This window comes from Helicoverpa zea, chromosome 30 (assembly GCF_022581195.2).
Source record: "Helicoverpa zea isolate HzStark_Cry1AcR chromosome 30, ilHelZeax1.1, whole genome shotgun sequence".
Taxonomy (NCBI): Eukaryota; Metazoa; Arthropoda; class Insecta; order Lepidoptera; family Noctuidae; genus Helicoverpa; species Helicoverpa zea.
In genome coordinates, this window is record NC_061481.1 from 3,427,635 (window position 1) to 3,445,775 (window position 18,141).

General features: G+C 39.8%; 1 protein-coding gene across 1 annotated transcript in view; it reads left to right on the forward strand.

Annotated features, from left to right (window-relative positions):
* LOC124644447 overlaps positions 1-18,141 on the forward strand; it is a 109,992-nt gene that overhangs the window by 70,025 nt on the left and 21,826 nt on the right. The window contains exons 2-3 of the mRNA XM_047183800.1: positions 5,563-6,210; positions 11,264-16,458. Of these exons, the coding sequence (XP_047039756.1) occupies positions 5,563-6,210; positions 11,264-16,458 (5,843 nt within the window). The remainder of the gene's footprint in view (positions 1-5,562; positions 6,211-11,263; positions 16,459-18,141) is intronic.

Here is an 18,141-nt window from a genome sequence, read left to right on the forward strand (position 1 = left end):
GAGAGAGATCACAAGCAGGACCGACATTTACGAGCTAAAATCAATATGCTCGTGCTGTGACTGAAACTAAAATAGTCAAATGAAAAACTAGAATGAACATCAAAAAACCAACACCATACTTTTAAACAGCATGATTCAGGACAACAACCAGGGCATATGAATCAAATGTTTGACTTTAAGTAACACGGGTGAAGCTTTGTCTTATCTATAACTGCGCCCATGTCCTGAACACCTCATAGTGTTGACATATGTGTCAATATCAACTGCCTAGCCTTTTCCTATTTATATTGGGGTTGCTAGGGTAATTGGGTTGAAGAGATCAGATGGGCAGTAACTCCTTGTAAGACACCGGTACTCAGCTACATCCAGTGAGACTGGAAGCCGACCCCAAAACAGTTGGGAGATAATGTTTGGAGTCGACTCGGGTCGAGCATGAATGTGGATGGATATAGAGGAAGGGGCGATCAAAGATACGGTGGATGGATTGTGTGAAAGCCGATATGGCTGGGTATATGTTACTTGTGAGATGACGTCAAGTAGACGATTATGGAAGAACATGACATACTGTACTGAACACAAATAAAATTGGGATTATGACTAGCCGGATGCAACTGAGTGCTAGTGTTTTATGAGTCCGACTTCCATCTGACCTACTTAACTTATTTCAACTTAAATTAGCTTCCTCCAGCGGTTTCTGCCATATCCCAGGGGAACGCCTAAAAACACCGAGATCATAAGTAGTCTAAAGCCTTCCTTGATAAATGGACTATATAACATTGCAAGAATTTTCCACATCGAACTAGAAGTTATTCTTGAGCTTTATAGATGTGTCGATAGCACCCTGTTTTCTTTATAAATCACACTTAACTATAAAAGGTAATACAATAAATTAACTTTGAATCTATGTCACGATTATCGAGCTGCGATCGATTGCATCTTCAAGCTATAATAAACTTTATTGATGAGGGTTAGAGTCGATTTTCAATATTGATAGCATTCTGGACCTTATGCCGATGACTCAACGACAAAGTTTAGTTTGCAGTTGTGGAAATTGGCTTAAAATAAAAAAAATAATAAAATAAAATGTCATTTATTTCAGGCAAATTCACCCATATCAGAAATTCACACAAACAAATCTGAGGGCACGGCAGTGCCCCAGCCAAGACTCGAGCAAAGCGGGCACGGCCGTACCATCTTTTCTCGAAGCGTTTCGCGGCTATTTCAGCCCCCTGTATCTTCCATGTGAACAAAGCTAGGAGTTAAGGTTTTCGATGACCAAGAGTAAGTATTAGAACAAGCTCAGTCTCAAAATTACAAGACAATTGAATAAATAGTTTACGAGTTATGAGCGATCAAAGTTACACCATTTTGTCACTGACTCACTCACTGACCGATCATCAAAAGTCTAAGGTACTTCTAGCAAACTTAGAACCTTCAAATTTGGCACCAAGATAGGTTATTAGCTACATATAAAGGGAAAATTATAAAAACCTTAAAACTTAATAAAAAAATAGGAAACAAATTTATATTTGCGGTTTTTCAAGAACATTGTGTATGAATTTTGACTGCATTGATAACTTTGTTATTTATTTATGTACAAAATGTTGTTATTTGTTTTATTGTTACGTAGTGGTATATTGTTATTATGTATTAAATATACAACATATGAATAAAAAAGCTAGGTTTAAATGAAATGAATAATGATAAAATCTTTCATATTAATGCAGTGCGATAAACACTGCATGCTCGCTCGATAGATGGCGTTGTTCTGGTCTAAATCGCGCTATGGTTTTGTTACATAGCTTAGTATAAGTAGTAGGTACTTAAAAAAAAACAAATAATTTCATGTGATAGCGTCATCTACCTCTGAAATAAATCTCTTTTATTCTAAAAGATATTCGATTAAAAAATTCGTCAACTTCGAAATTTTTTAGGTTAAAAAAAATATTGTTTACGTGCTACTTTAGGTGTACATATTTAGTTTGTTATATATTTAGTTAGTTGCACGTAAGTTAATTTAATTTGTTATATAATTAGAGAAGAAAGAGACCTACAAAAAATAAATTAGATCCCACCAAAAACATTAAATGTAAAAAAAAGCCAATCCTCTACGCAATTCCTCCACCGTAAAAAGTTTTGAGATCGCATAGAAGCCAAGTCCTGTTCTACTTTATTTGTAATAATAAATCAATATTTTGTGACTATATCAATAGTTTTGTTCACATTACAATACTACTGTCTTGGCCATGAGCACAAGTTAAAAGTCGCTCCTTGTAATAATGTGTAAATACCATTGAATTGATAAATTCTAAGGACATGATTTTACGATTGGACTGATTGGAATTTGAGATCACCATGGACTTAACATGCGCCATAGTACATGTGCAGTTCATTGATGTTGGATGATACTGACTGTCGATCATTTAGTAACAATTGAATAAACTAAATGTATTTAATTCTGTGATATTAAACTTCATGTTTGACTTTCACCTCTCCAAGATATGCTGTATTATATTTGTAGTTTATTGTGCTCATGGCCAAGTCAATATTATTGCAAAGTGAACGAAACTATTGATATAGTCACAAAATATTGATTTATTATTACAAATAAAGTAGAACAGGACTTGGCTTCTATGCGATCTCAAAACTTTTTACGGTGGAGGAATTGCGTAGAGGATTGGCTTTTTTTTACATTTAATGTTTTTGGTGGGATTACTATTATTCATTAAGAAAAATCAAAAGAAAACAATATTCATAATTAAATTATACATACAATCAAACAATATTAATAAATCAATTATACATCACAATTACAAAATTAAAATAAAATGAAATAAAATAAAATAAAATGAAATAAAATTAAAATTTTCTGTTTGGCATTCGCACAGTTACATGCCTGTCAGAACAGTGTTTTATGAAAGGGCAGTCTAGCCTATCCCCGATCATCGCCAAAATAGTGTTGGCACTGGCCCGCACTCTGCGCACTAGGGATGCCGCGCGTTTGCGCATAGTAGCTTGAAGCTTAAGGTTTATAGCTTCTTAGCTGTTACACCCTCCTCCCGAAGGATCTACTTCCCGCACTTGAATAAAAAGTAGTCAATGTCCTAGAATATTTTTGTACCGATTTCATTTTAAATCGGGTTTATTGACATGAAAGCAGGACACACTTACTTTTCTATCTATATTAAATTACAATAATAAGCCATCACCCTTCACCCTCACCCTCATCACCCTTTCCGTGACGGTCCCGGATCAGAATAGGACGTACCCATCTCTCTCCCGTGGGTGTCGTAAGAGACGACTAAGAGAACCTAAAGGCCAGTGCATAACATCTGTACTTTGGGCCACCCGCACGGTGACGGGTAATTCACCACAATAGCATTCCCAAAGAGGGTTGGTGTCAGGCAGGCGGCCGACCATAAAACTTAAGCCGAAACTTCTGCAGCATGAGGAAAGTCTTGTGAGGCAGATAGAAGAGTATCGAAGAAGAAAACATGCTGCGCCGACCCCAAATGAAATTGGGATAAGGGCAGGAGGATGATGAATAAGCCATCACCCGCCGTTCCAGCCACGTCTTGATACAACCACTTTCCTCAACCGCGTAAAAAAGGCCTATGACCTTTCTCAGGCTTTAGGTTATTTCCGTACCAAACATTTAACTCGGCATATTTACAATAAGTTAAATTTTTTTAGGGTTCAGTACTCAGAGGGTTAAACCGGACCCTATTGTTTTCGCTCCTCTGTCCGTCCGTCCGTATGTCACCAGGCTGTATCTCATGAACCGTGATAGTTAGAGAGTTGAAATTTTCACAGATGGTGTATTTATATTGCTGCTATATATAACAACAAATACTGAAAACTATAATAAAATAAATATTATATTTTGTGGGGCTCCCATACAACAAACGTGATTTTTTTTTGCTCATTTTTGCTCGATATCCATAAATATATATAGAATATTAGTTTAGATGGTACGGAATCCTTCATGCGCGAGTCCGACTCGCACTTGGCGAGTTTTTTCTTGAAAGTCCCACAAACTTACATTTGCATTGATACTTAATATTAGTATGGATCCTACCAATAAATGCGCCAATGATGAAAACGTGTCCAAATAAGATGATCCGTTTACCAATCGCAGTATAACCTCGCTTGCGTTGCGTACTGGTATTCCCAAATTCGGTTATAACTACTACAACATTATGTATGTATGTATGTTTCCCTTTGTAAAATTATGCGAGCGATGCTCTTTCAATCGTAGCCTATATTGCCAACCTTTAGTGTAAAATAAGTTATCAAACCATCTATTTATTTTATTGCATAGCTTCTATCGCAGGCCTTGAGCGCGGGGACCAAATCCAGAAATTCCGTAAGTTTCGTGCAATAGCTTTACCGCGGCAGTCCCCGAGTGCCAAACGTATTTTTTTATTATTTTTTTTTCATGTCATGAGAAGTTACTCCTAGCTTCGGAAAGCACGTTGATTGGTGGGTCCCGGCTGTCATTTGAACAAATATAGCAGTCGTTTCGGGTAGTCAGAAGCCAGAAATGTGACAACCAGTCTCATGAAGGGGTGAGGGGTTGCCAGAGAAACTGATCAGATAGGCAGTCGCTCCTTGTGGCACACTGGTACTCAGCTGCATCCAGTTAGACTGGAAGCCCTTACAAAGTCGGAAAAGGTTAGGCAGATGATGATAATGTCTTCTAATGTTTTAGCCGTTTTACTACGAAACCTAGACAATAATAAATCTGATTTAAAATTAAAGACAGTCATCTTAAAAATACAACAACAAGCTAAGATTAATGCACAAGAAATTCGTGCATACCTTGGCGAAATATTTTTATTTCCGTTTTTATAAACGACTTTGTGACATATAAATTACTTGTTTCTACAAGGTTATGAGCTTTATCCTTATTCTTGCATGATTTTTATAATGAATTCTATCTCTTTTAGAATATATATTTTGGTACTAGCTTCCGACCGTGACTTTGTCTGCATCCTGCGGGAACTCTTCACGAACTATTTTACGGACATCCGAATAAAATATAGCATAATGTAAATGAAATAAATAGTGCAATTATCAATTTTTAACTTAGTTTTATTTCAATATCTGTTTTGTACAACATAACATAAACATGACAGAATAACGGAAGTATCTTAAACACGCTGTCAACATTAATAAAGAATTTAAAAAACGAAACAGGTGGAATTACATTGCACCTGACTTACATTATCTTTGCGACATAGCATATTAAAGCCTTTTGTCGATCAAACGCTGAAATAATTTTACAAATCTCACAAAACACCTGAATATCCAATTAATTAAGGATTTTCGAAATAGTTTAGGTATGACCTTTATTCTCATTGAATAGATCTGTCAAATAAATCATGTTCTTTTTAATATGTTCCAATCAAAATTAAAATGAATGCTGTAATAACTGATAATTAAATCTAATAGCGATTCATTTGCATTTTTTGCCTCCACAATTATGAGGCATTGCAAAACTTGTTATTGTAAAATGAATCTTATCATCTTTGGCTAACGTATTATTTTCTCTTGTTACAGATCACCAAATCGGGTCCGCAAACCCAACCCTGGGGCATTCCGAGCATGAAATCACGAACTTTCCTTCAGGCGATTCAAACACCAACGTGTTTTCACCTCAGACTACTATATCTGCCCACCCCCACTCTTTAGACAACCCCCATCCCTCCCACCATGACAACAGACCAGAAAATATGACATCCACCGTGTCAAAGGCTTCATCTAAATCCGACGACGATTTTGACGTGAACGAATATTTCGCAAGATTACACGGAACTAGATATGTGAGCGCTCCTATAAACAGCAATCCGGATCAAAATGCTAATCTATCCGCAACGGAAGATAACTTGGAAGAGATTAATCTGAATGACGATAAAAATGTTGATGTGCAACAAAGTTTGACCGCAGATATAGCTCAGAACTTCTCTCAGCTACCGACAGTTTTACCCCACGTGGCAAGTGCGGTGTTCAGCTCGTTTTCAAACATGTTAAGTTATAAGAGTCGAGAGCAGACTCCTGATGAGAAGCCACAAGGGTTTCAAGAGGTGCCGTTTCAGAGCCCCGGGTCTGTGGGGCCAGGATTCGTTGGACAGGATCTCGCTACGCCTATGATGGCTGAGGAAGTGGTGAAGGAAGTGGCGCCGCCGCCGAAAGAACCCCCTGGTTGTGGTAAGTAGAGTTTTATACTTCTTTTATATTTAGACCAGCTGTTTCTGACAGTTTTACCCGCATCACATAGTCTCAAAACCGTCCTCACCAAATGAGCGCAACATTCAAAATTGTGCGCTCATTTTCTTTGTCCTAGCCGACCACTTCGGTCGTAAAATTTTATTGCTTTAACTACAGTGCGTTGTAATAACGACTTTAAACAATTCGCGTAAAGTTGAACTTGCAATAACGTTTGCTTGTACCTCATAGAAAGAGACAGAATTAGTATTCGGGGACGAATTTTTAAATCGGTTCTGTGGTTTTAAAGCCTCTGTTGTACTCTAAAAACAAAAAAATATTTCGTCTGTATAATATTATTATGTAGCAAAATCGCCCGGTATTTTGGGCACAAATATAAACAAGTATTAGTCATCGATTTAGAAAAATACATTTATGAGATAATCAATGTTAGGGATTTTACACAATTTTAAATGTTCCGTTATCCTTCCCCGTTAGTTAAGTTACCTCAAGTATTAGAAAGGATAATGTCAAATCAAAGAGGTATTTCGAAGAACAGTTACGGAGTATTACGGTGACTCGCAAAAATCCCAAAAGACATGACAAAACACCATGTTATCCTTATGGTGATCGCACACCTGCCAGCATGGACCGCGTCGAAAGGATAGAATTTTAGAATTCCTTATTCTAGCTTCCGCCCGCGGCTTCGCCCGCGTATAGTTCGGTTATATCGCGTTTCCAAGAGAATTCTTCAAAAGTCCGGGATAAAAACTATCCTATGTTCTTTCTCAAGGTCAACTCTATCTCTGTACCAAATTTTATTAAAATCAGTTCAGTGGTTTAGACGTAAAAGCGTATCAGACATACAGACAGAGTTACTTTCGCATTTATAATATTAGTAGGGATTCCTTATAAAATCGTATGAAACTTCCGAATCGAGAAAAATCGGACGCCATCAACTCTGACAGTGCCGTGTTCAATATTATAGTTACGAATATTGAAAATGCGAAAGGAACTGTCCGTCTGTCTACTGTACATACACACCCAAGTGTCTAGTCTACGCATTAACGTATTGCAAAAACAAATAAAAATATTCTATATATATTGCAAAAACAAATAAAAATTGAAAAAAAAAATATTCGGGTTTCACTACATTATTGGCCTTTTTAAATGTTCCGGGCTGGGCCGCGGCCTCCTCTCACACGGAGAAGGATTGAGCATTAATCACCACGCTTTGCAATGCGGGTTGGAGATTTCAGACTTTACAGTCCAGGTTTCCTTAAGATGTTTTCCTTCACTTTTTTATCAGCCATTGGTGTCCAAGATATACTTAGAAAGTACATACAAACTTAGAAATGTTGCATTGTTACTTGCCTGACCTGGAATCGAACCCACACCCTCATACTCGAGAGGTTGGTTCTTTACCCACTAGGCCACCACGACTTTTTTTAACAGATTCGAAGAGAAACTCATACAAAAATATAAATATACGGTGGATTACAATAACCGATCCATCTTTTATTTTACGATTAGAGAATCACATTTGGCACTCTTTATATGGAGCTAACGTCCAAATTCTATCTATGGTTTATAAGTAGCTGAAAATAACCATCAACGTTACAAATCCCTAACAGTATATAACACCCACAGTTTCCTAACCATGGTGTTCTCACGACAATCACCATGACCCGTAGAGGTCAATGGAAACCATGGGCCGCTCATATTTGTAAGGAGATAAACATTTATTTGTACTTATAGAAGATTGTTCGGTAGAATTCTATAACATACCTGACTGTGTTTCGGATGGCACGTTAAACTGTAGGTCCCGGCTGTCATTGAACATCCTTGCCCGTCGTTACGGGTAATCAGAAGGCAGTAAGTCTGACACCAGTCTAACCAAGGGGTATTTTGTTGCCTGGGTAACTGGGTTGAGGCGGTCAGATAGAGCAGTCGCTTCTTGTAAAGCACTGGTACTCAGCTACATCCGGTTAGACTGGAAGCCGACCCCAACATAGTTGGGAAAAAGACTCGGAGGATGAGGATGATGAGTTTTTATATGAAAGCGCGACAGACAGACAGAGTTACTTTCCCATTCATAATATTAGCAAGGATTAAATCTCGGTAGATATATTCCTATGGTACGTGTAAACTAGCTCATTATATGTAATAAGTAATCACTTGACACTTGAAATTATAGCTGTAAGGTTGTAGGGGAATGCGCGGTTCCAATGTTTTGTCACGAAAGCGGGTGAGCTGTAATTGTGTGTGTAAATGTATGTGCACGTTGTGTTTGTATGTGTAAGCTCGGGAGTAGTCAGTGGCTGATTCGTAAAACATATCTGTTATGTTACGATATGAATAGTTTTTAGGGTACGTACTAAGACTTCGGCGTCCGTCCGTCCGTCCGTCAGCAGGCACTGTGGTAGTTAGACAATTGAAATTTATTCAATCATAGATGTGCAATAGCAAAAAATAAGTCGCTTTAACTACAAATTAAATAAATATTTTTGGAATCTCCCAAATAATAAACGTGACATCTATACTTACACATATACTATACTATGACAACAGAAAATCATCATCATCCTCCTGCCCTTATCCCAATTTTATTTGGGGTCGGCGCAGCATGTTTTCTTCTTCCATACTCTTCTATCTGCCGTCATCTCACGAGTAACATTCTTTCTTATCATATCTACTTTCACACAATCCATCCATCGTTTCTTTGGTCTTCCTCTTCCACTATATCCGTCCACGTTCATACTCATCACCTTCCTCAAAACATGACTTTCATTCCTCCGCATCACATGCCCATACCACGACAGCCGGTTTCCACGCAGTTTTTCTGATACCGGCGCTACTTATGACAACAGAAAATACTATACAGATTTGCTAAATTCTTTCACTGTTGTAAAGCTACAAGCTTTCTGAGTAACATAGGCTGTAGGTATATCTATAACCAGTACGAGCAGTAGTCCTCTCGGGACGCGAGCAAAACCGCAGGGAAACAGCTACTTTATAACATCATCAGTAAGGCAAATTTGACGTTTTACGTTTACAAAATGGAAACGCACCATATTGCCGTGTTGTGGGCAATCGGCAATAATTGGCAGACAGCTGGGCGCAGTTGGCAAACTGGACGGACGCACTTACTGACTAATCACTAGCCTATTTATCTTGCTTCACTCTCCTTGTTACTGCTTATGTTAAGTATTTGTGTAAATATTAAAATACATAGTAGGTTCCGTAAGCAAAGGGCTTTTTTTTTAACGACGTCAAAAATCATCAAATGACCCCTCGTGTGAGAGTGTCAGACTCTTATTGACTAAAAACCGTCGTGTTCCGTCGTAGGCCTTATAAGTACCAGGGCCGCGGTATCTCTTTCGAACAACCCGCAGCCCCGGCAGGTCTTGGCCCTACTGGGCCCCGCTGGGGTTGCTGACATCTCTTTGAGTCTGGTCGCACGCACTTACTGACTAATCACTAGCTTATTTATCTTGCTTCACTCTCCTTGTTACTACTAATGTTAAGTATTCGTGTAAATATTTAAAATATATAGTAGGTTCTTTATCGGTAAGGTTAGAAAGGGATCCTGTGATTTAAGAGTTCGCTGTCCGTCTATCACCAGGCTGTATCTTATGAACCGTGATAGTTAGATAGTTGAAATTTTCGCTGATGATGTATTATTTAATTAACACAAAAAATATATACGTACGTTTTACAAAAAAATCAAGCTCAAAGATTCCGTTACATACATACAGCCCAAGCTTATAAAAGCGTGTTGAAAATGCTACGGAACTGCTGTGTACGAGTCCGACTCCCTCTTGGCTACTTATTTTAAAAATCAAATGAAGTCTTTAATTTGCTGGCATATGCTGTTTTCCGGTTCCATCCGCATCCCGTGAAAACTACTTCTTTTACCCGGAAAAAATATAGCCTACGTTACCGGGAAATAGTGTAGCTTCCCAACAGTGAAATAAGTATATAATATGTATAGAAATAATAAATACTATGTTCAGTAATTTCCTAAAAGACCTCTACGAAAGCCTAGTATGAAGAGTAAAATAAATCCAGGTACATTTGAAGCAGCGTTTATATTCGTCCATAGATTAAACTCAGCTCGATAAAAACACCCAGTTACCATTTAACTGATAGACAGAGAAAGTGGATATAATCTATAATCAAAGGCAGCCCGACAGTTAAATCAGTTAATAAGTGGTTCAATAAAAACCAGTGCGACAAGGAACCCATTATAAGACTTCGAGTGAATATATACATTTTTGATGCGACTGGTTCCAACGCTTGTCGGAAAACTTGATGAAAATTGTATATCATTTAGTGCAGTAGTTGTAGTAAGTGGCCAAGTAACAAGTTGGTAGCACGAGTTGATCGATTGTAAGATTAAGCAAGGCTTGGTAAAGTTGGTCCGTTGATGTGACGATCTCGCTATGATGTGCAGGAACTTCGAAGTGCCTTCCGACATATGATAGGACCGTGTTTCGGAAGACATGTCTAATTAATGGGTCCCGGCTGTCATTCGAACATCTTTGGCAGTCGTTACGGGGTAGCTATAAGCCGAATGTATGACAACCAGCATGAGAGGTATGTAATTGCCTAGGTGACTGGGTTAAAGAGGTTAGATAGGCAGTCGCTCCTCGTAGCACAATGGTACTCAGCTGCATTCTGTTAGATTGGAAACCGGCCCCAACATAGTTTGGAAAAGACTAGGCAGATTATAGTTCGGCCATTCAGAGAATGCGTTCCTGACACGTCGCGATTGAACTGACGACGTAACTTTGCAATGGCGTTGCAGTTACGATAAAAATATTTTTGCTGGTTGTTTACCGTTTTAACAATTGAGGAGCATTAAAACAACATTATTATATCAATAATCAATGAATGTTATTACGTCGTCAGTTCAATCGCGACGTGTCAGGAACGCATTCTCTGAATGGCCGAACTATAATAAGTGTTAAGATATACTCTTACTTCTCACCACAGTATTTGCACCTATACATGTTTTTTCTCTTTACTAATAAACGTTTTCTTATTGTTCCAGGATCATCGAACTTCAGAATAACAACAAAAAAGAAATACGCTCAAATACCAGGACTAAGCTCAGGACATAACTTCGAAACATCACAGAAAATTGAACTAAATCCATTGACAAAAAACGCCACAAATTTCTTCGTGCCTTCACGCGAAGAAAATGTCGTTACGGAACCTTTTAATCCAGCACAAGATAATAATAACACTACAGAAACAAATGCACCCAAAATACAAGAAACTTATAATATTTTCAGTCCAGCAGTCGAGAATAAGCTAAGCGAATTTGATACTAACGCTTTTAATGTTCCAAGTCAGAATGAACCAAAACCGTTTGAAGAGCGTTTACCACCACCGCCGTCTTATGCGTCACATGATCCAACGCCTAGCAATGCAATACCACCTCCTCCGATGTTCTCCTCACAAAGAAGCAGCAGTCAGACTGTTAAATCTGTCTTACCTCCATCAGTTGCCAGACGTATAGGATCGAACAATCCAGTTATTAAACCGAAAGCAGTGCAATCGATAACTACAGAAAATATATTCGTTCCATCATTTGATCCTATGAATTATCCGTCTGCAGCACCGGCACAGGCTATTGGATCTTTTAGCAATACACATTCCTTATCTGCGATTAGTGCACCAATGTTTGACACGGAACTGTCGACAGAAAGTCAAGAGCAGGCTAATATTGCGAGTATACCGCCTCCGGCACAATTCACACAGCCAGCGCCAACAGAGTTCGCTACTCCACCATTGGCCCCGCCTCCTAGCGTAATAGCACCGCCAAGCAAAGCACCACCAAGATTACCACCACAAAACATGGCTTCACCACCGTCTAACATAATGCCACCAAGTGTAGCAGCCCCACCAATGTTTGGCCCAACATTCTCATCGAATCCAACTACGTTTGTACCATCTACCAGATCTGTAGATGGCAAATCAAACGCTAGTACAGATTATTCTTTACCGCCAATGAGCAATATTTTTTCACCAACCACGCAAGCTGCTACTCAACCTATACAGCCACCTGGACCGATAAAACCGCCGCCGATTGGTTCTACACAAAATATAGCACCATCATTTTTCACTCCACCATCAAGCAATGTTGCGTCGTCATTTTATAGCGCAGAAAACGTCGTGGAGCCCCCACAGAAACCGTTAATAGAACCACCAAAGGCTACTGGAGCAGTTAACTTTAGAATGAATAAGAAAAGACCACAGTATTACTCGGGGCCAATAGAAGGGGTTGGTTCTATAAGCAACAGTGTCAAGCCTGTTATACCGGCCGTAGATTCTGGATCATTCCAAGGTGCTTTATTTACGCCTGAACAGCCTAAAGCCGACCAAAACGTGCCGTCTGCTGTGCCGTTTGATTTGAGCAAGCCTGTTGAAAATGTGCCTCTGGTACCACAATTTAATGTAGCCAATCCTCCGCAGAATGTGCAACCTCCAGCCGCTTTTGATATCACTCAACCAGCTGCTTACTCACTCTATGACAATGATAATGTAAGCTATGTACAACATACCGAAACGCAATATAACACAGCATTCGATTTGAGCCGACCTGCAACAGAAAGTTATAACCAACAAGAGGAGCCAAAAGAATCCAAAGGTTTTGGAATAATTGGATCGTTAAAATCGAAACTTAGTAGCATTGATATCAATAAGATTCAACATAGCGTGACTACTTTCTTTGATCCTGCTTACAATAACGCCGTTAAAGATGAAGCTACAGCGCAGATGCCACAGCAAAATGCACCTTATTCCAATATGCCATATGAACCACAACCGGCTCAAACAAATCTAGATATGTTCTTACCTTCGCAACAAAATACTCAGACATACAATTACGATTTCCAACAACATCAGAATGCTGTTTACTTAAACAATGAATATTACAAGTATCCGAACTTCCAGAATCAGGGTCAACCACTTGCTGGACATTGTTCCAATAGCCACCACTATCCGAGCCATTCTTCACACCCAAAACCGTTCGATAACCCACAAGGTTACCCAGACCCAACTGCTAATGCTCATATGTTTACAAACCCAGCATCAAATGTCCAACAACAAGATACCTTGAAACCTACCAACCAGCCGGCAACCCAAGAACTTATAACAGCCAAAACATTTAAAGAAACTCAAGATTATAATGCTGAAAGGAAAATGGATGAAAACGTTGCAAGAGCTGGCCCTGAAGTTGCAAGACTTGTTCAAAGTACCACTTCTATTGAAGAGAAATTCGCTACTAATTTCTTCGATATGGCACCTTCTGAAGTTCAGAAACCATTGTTTATCCCAACTGCTGATATACCTGCCAGTGTGCCTGATATTCCTAAAGCTGACTTATTCCAAGAAATTAAACATATACCACAAGATGCTAAGCCGGAACCAGTAGCAATGTTTGATCCTAATACAGTAAATCTATTTGGTAAATTGACTATTGATAATAAAGAACCCGAAAGAGACAAAGCGGAAAAACAAAACATACCAACTTATGGTGCACAGAGCATAGATTTATTTGCAAATATAGGAACCAATGAAGACAAGAGTGCGGATTTAACGTCACAATTATTTCCGAATGCACCTGCTGATAAGAATGACGCCCAAAAATCTGAAGATATTATAAAAGCTGATAATTTATTCTCTAGCCCACTTTTTGATAGCAAAGAAAATACTCTTGCAGAGGACAGTCTATTAAACACATTAAGTAAAGATGATGTACCTATTCTTGGAGTATCATCAGTACCTTTATTTGGGCTAAGCACTATACTTGCTGATAAAGCTAAAGAATTTAATCAAGCAGAGAAGGCTTCAAGTTTATCTGATAGAAATTCCAGTATGAGCTTCTTTAATCACACTCAAAAGTCTGAAGATTATGGAGCCAAGACCGCCGACCCTCTCAACAGAAACGCCAGTTTCAGTTTCTTTGAAAACCTCCCTAAAACACAGCAAAATGATGACCACGATTATGACAAAAAGACAGAAATTTTATCCGGAAAATCTAGCGCAAGTTTTTTCGAAAATGTAGATGCTAGAGGCCAGGAAATAAAATTTGAAAGATCTGACAATACAAACGATATAGAAAATGATAAAAATGAATATCAAACTGCAAACATTGGCATAGAAACTCAGGAAGACAAAGAAAGTGTTTCTGAATTAAGCATTTGTGAGACTTGTCGAGAAGTAAATAAACCTGAGGACAAAGAAGATGACCAAGATGTGACCAATCAGCTTATAGAGAATATTACTTCACCTATACAACTATCGAACCCCGTTGAAGCACCTCTCTCTGAAGCTTCTTTAAATGCACCGACTAATACTGAACAAATAAAACTCGACGCTGGACAATTTGAAGAGATATCACATATTACCGAAGAAACAATTGAAACGATACAAGTGCAATCAGCCACCGAACTCCTTGAAGACGTTGATGAGATAAAATCCATGAATTACGGCTGGACCGAAAGCGCTCTAAAACAAGATTACAATTTCAATATCGATCCCAATCCTATAGGTTTTATTGGATGTAATTCGCTCTTTTTCGATAAAGTACCGACAAATGCTGATGAAATTAAGCATCATGAGGATATGTTGGCCAGGCAGCTTAGTGCACCTTCCGCTCCACCCGCTGAAGATGAAGAAGACTCTAAATCTGATGAGGCTGGTATTTTAGACGTACACTCAATAGAACAGGATGCGAATAAAGACTTCCCAATATTCGAAGAGTTTGTTATAGAACCAGAAAATGATGATGACAAAGACTTTAGCGAGAGTTCAGAGAAAGAGCTAGACTCGTTCACAAACAGAGTTGAGAAAGCCAAGAACATGGATCTATCTGAACCTACTGATCACCAGAAAGGTTTATTCTTTGATACGCCATCACAACCAATTAGCATGGTTTCTTACTTTGATACAGGCAACTATGCTGTTGAGACTCACTATAGAAACACAAATACCCGACCTGCACCGACTCTAACCATACCTCCAGGGTTTGAAGAAGATTTTAAAAGGAGAGTAGCACTAGCTAAGCAAAGAGAAGAGAAAATAAGGAAAGAGTTGACAGTAGTACCAGATACTTCAACACAGACAAGGACAACATCTGTAGCTACATATTGCTCGTCTCGGATTGCTCCTACGTTTAGCACTGCTCAGCCAATAGGATTCAATGTAGAAGCTAACATAACAAGCTTAGTTGATGATCTGAGCGAACCTTCTCCTGAATTCGAAGCCGCCCCCGGATCAACACTTACAAAGTCATTTAAAAAGAACAAAGACGATGAGCATAAGAAACTAAAAGATCTACCAACAGACTTTATTGATGACGGAGAAGAAAATCTAGCGGCAAAACTGCCTGAGATACCCGATGTTTTCAGTTTCAAATCGACTAAAAACGAACCTAAAATGCCTGAATTTCCCATAGCCCCCGGTGCAAAGATTGAAGATAAATCAACTAAACTACCTGATTTATCAACCGCTTTTGCTCCCAAATTAGAAGACAAACTCGAGCCAACTTTGCCCGCGTTTACTGCTTTTTCGGCCCCCAAAGAAGAAAAAGCATTTACCGCATTTTCGGCCCCCAAAGAAGAAGAAGCATTTACCGCTTTTTCAGCCCCCAAAGAAGAAAAAGCGGAAACTAAACTGCCAGATCCTATTAACTTTTTCTCGGACACAACCGCAAATCCTTCAGAAAGTTTCAGTCGTCTAGCCAGTTATTTTTCGTCACCCCCCAAAACGGAACACGCGAAATCTTTTTTTGAATTAAGCCAGAGCCAAAACCACTATAGGCACGCCTCTGCCGAACAAAAAACCAAAATCCACGATTTAATGAAAGACTTAACTTCGGTTCAAAATTTAACTGTAACTAAAGACCAAACTGTGCGTCACGTTAACTATTTTACCGTTGAATATGATGCCGTTTTACCAGACTTTAACAAAGGTGACGTTAACAAAGAAAGAGGAGAATTGGTGGACACTAATGACGTTATAGATCTAGGTAGTCTCGTAACCAATTGTAGGTATTGTTCGAAGATAATTGATAATAGTTTTAAAGTGAGAACAGCGGTTAATGAGAAAAGTGATCAAGGCAGTAATAGTCCACCTATGGAGCCTAAAAAAGAAACAGCAAGGGGGTCGGTGACCGTCAATTTTGATGGTTTGGCCATACACGAGGAGTCGAATGAAGAAGTCGCTGGGTTAAATGAGGTACTTGCTTTTTTTAATGTTGATAATTTTAACAAATTTTTTCGAAATGTAGGTTAGGTTTCAGTTGAACTATTGTTTAAGTTAGCCGTGTACGGAAATGGCAAATATTACCGTCAGACTCATAAAATTTTTAAAATAAAGAATATGAAGGTGAAGTAGTATAGTACTGCAGGAGCTAGTATACTACTTGCGATCGAACAGCGTGGCAATAGCAATAGCGGCGATGACGACAGGCGAAGGAATAAAATACACGGTAAGAGTTTAGAAGCTGTATTACGTAGCAAGGTTACAAGCGTAATGAATTAATTATAAAAATGCACAGGTATTTATACATAAAAATACTTAAGAAAAAACAGCTCCCGCTTGGCATCTATGCGCAGGAGTTTACGCCCCCTCATTAGCGAGGACAATAGGCGAGTGCGCCGCCATCTTGGCTCACTAGCGCCACCATCTCGGCTCACTAGCGCCACCAACAAAAGATGCGCAGACGCCATATTGAAAGGGGCGGCGCTAACTTGCTTATCGTCGCGGAGTGGGCGGAGCTTCCCAACTTGTTTTGCACACGGCACGCTCTGACGAAAAGTGGCGTGATCTTCATGCTGCGTTTAGTCGTGTGTTTTGCTTGCCACACCACTCCCCCGGCGAGACCGTGACTACGGGCGATAGTAATTAGGGAATTTTACTGTCCTGCCGCTTTTTGTTCTTCTGAGCGGGGAATCAGGTTGATTTGGGTTTGAGGTTTTAATTTGTTCTGAATCCAGTTCTTCTCTCGCCCTGTACGCAGGTTTTACTCGGTCGATCGTCACCTTTTGCCGTTTCCCATTGACTTCTATGTCTATTGTTTTCTGGCCACGAGCTAGGACCTTGTGTGGGCCTGTATATGGGGCCTGCAGTGATCTTCGACCTGGGCCTTCACGTAGGAAGACGTGTGACGCTGTGTTCAGGTCCTTCGGGATGTAGAAAGGACGGCTGGAGTTCGTGTGCCACGACGTTGGTTGTGGCGTCAACTTGCTCATGTGAGTGCGTAACCTGTCCACCAGGTCACCCATGTCCGCGGCGTCCCTTGGGGCTTCTGTGAGGAACTGTCCAGGTAAGCGGAGTGGCTCGCCGTAGACGAGTTCAGCGGTTGTTGCACCTATATCCTCCTTCCAAGCGCTGCGTATGCCTAGTAGCACCCATGGTAAGACCTCTGTCCAGCTTGAAGTCGCATGGCACATAATGGCGGCTTTCAATTGGCGGTGTAGTCTCTCGACAAGGCCGTTGGCTGCGGGATGGTAAGAGGTGGTCAGATGGTGAGTAGCACCTATGAGGGCGGCGAGGTTCTTGAAGGTGCGACATTCAAATTGCCGGCCTCGGTCCGTTGTTATGTGCTCTGGACAGCCAAACCGAGCTATCCATCCTGCGGTGAGAGCAGTGGCGCATGTCTCTGCGGTAATATCTTGCAGTGGGTACGCCTCAGGCCACCGTGTTGCACGGTCGACAATCGTGAGGCAGTACTTGTAACCGCAAGACAGTGGTAAGGGGCCAACTAAGTCGATATGGATGTGGCGAAAACGTGCCGTCGGTGGTTTGAAAGGCTGCAATGGAGCAGATGTGTGGCGTGTCACTTTACTCCTTTGACACGCTTCGCATTCCTTTGCCATTTGGCTACAGTCTTTTCTTACTCCTGGCCAAACAAATCTT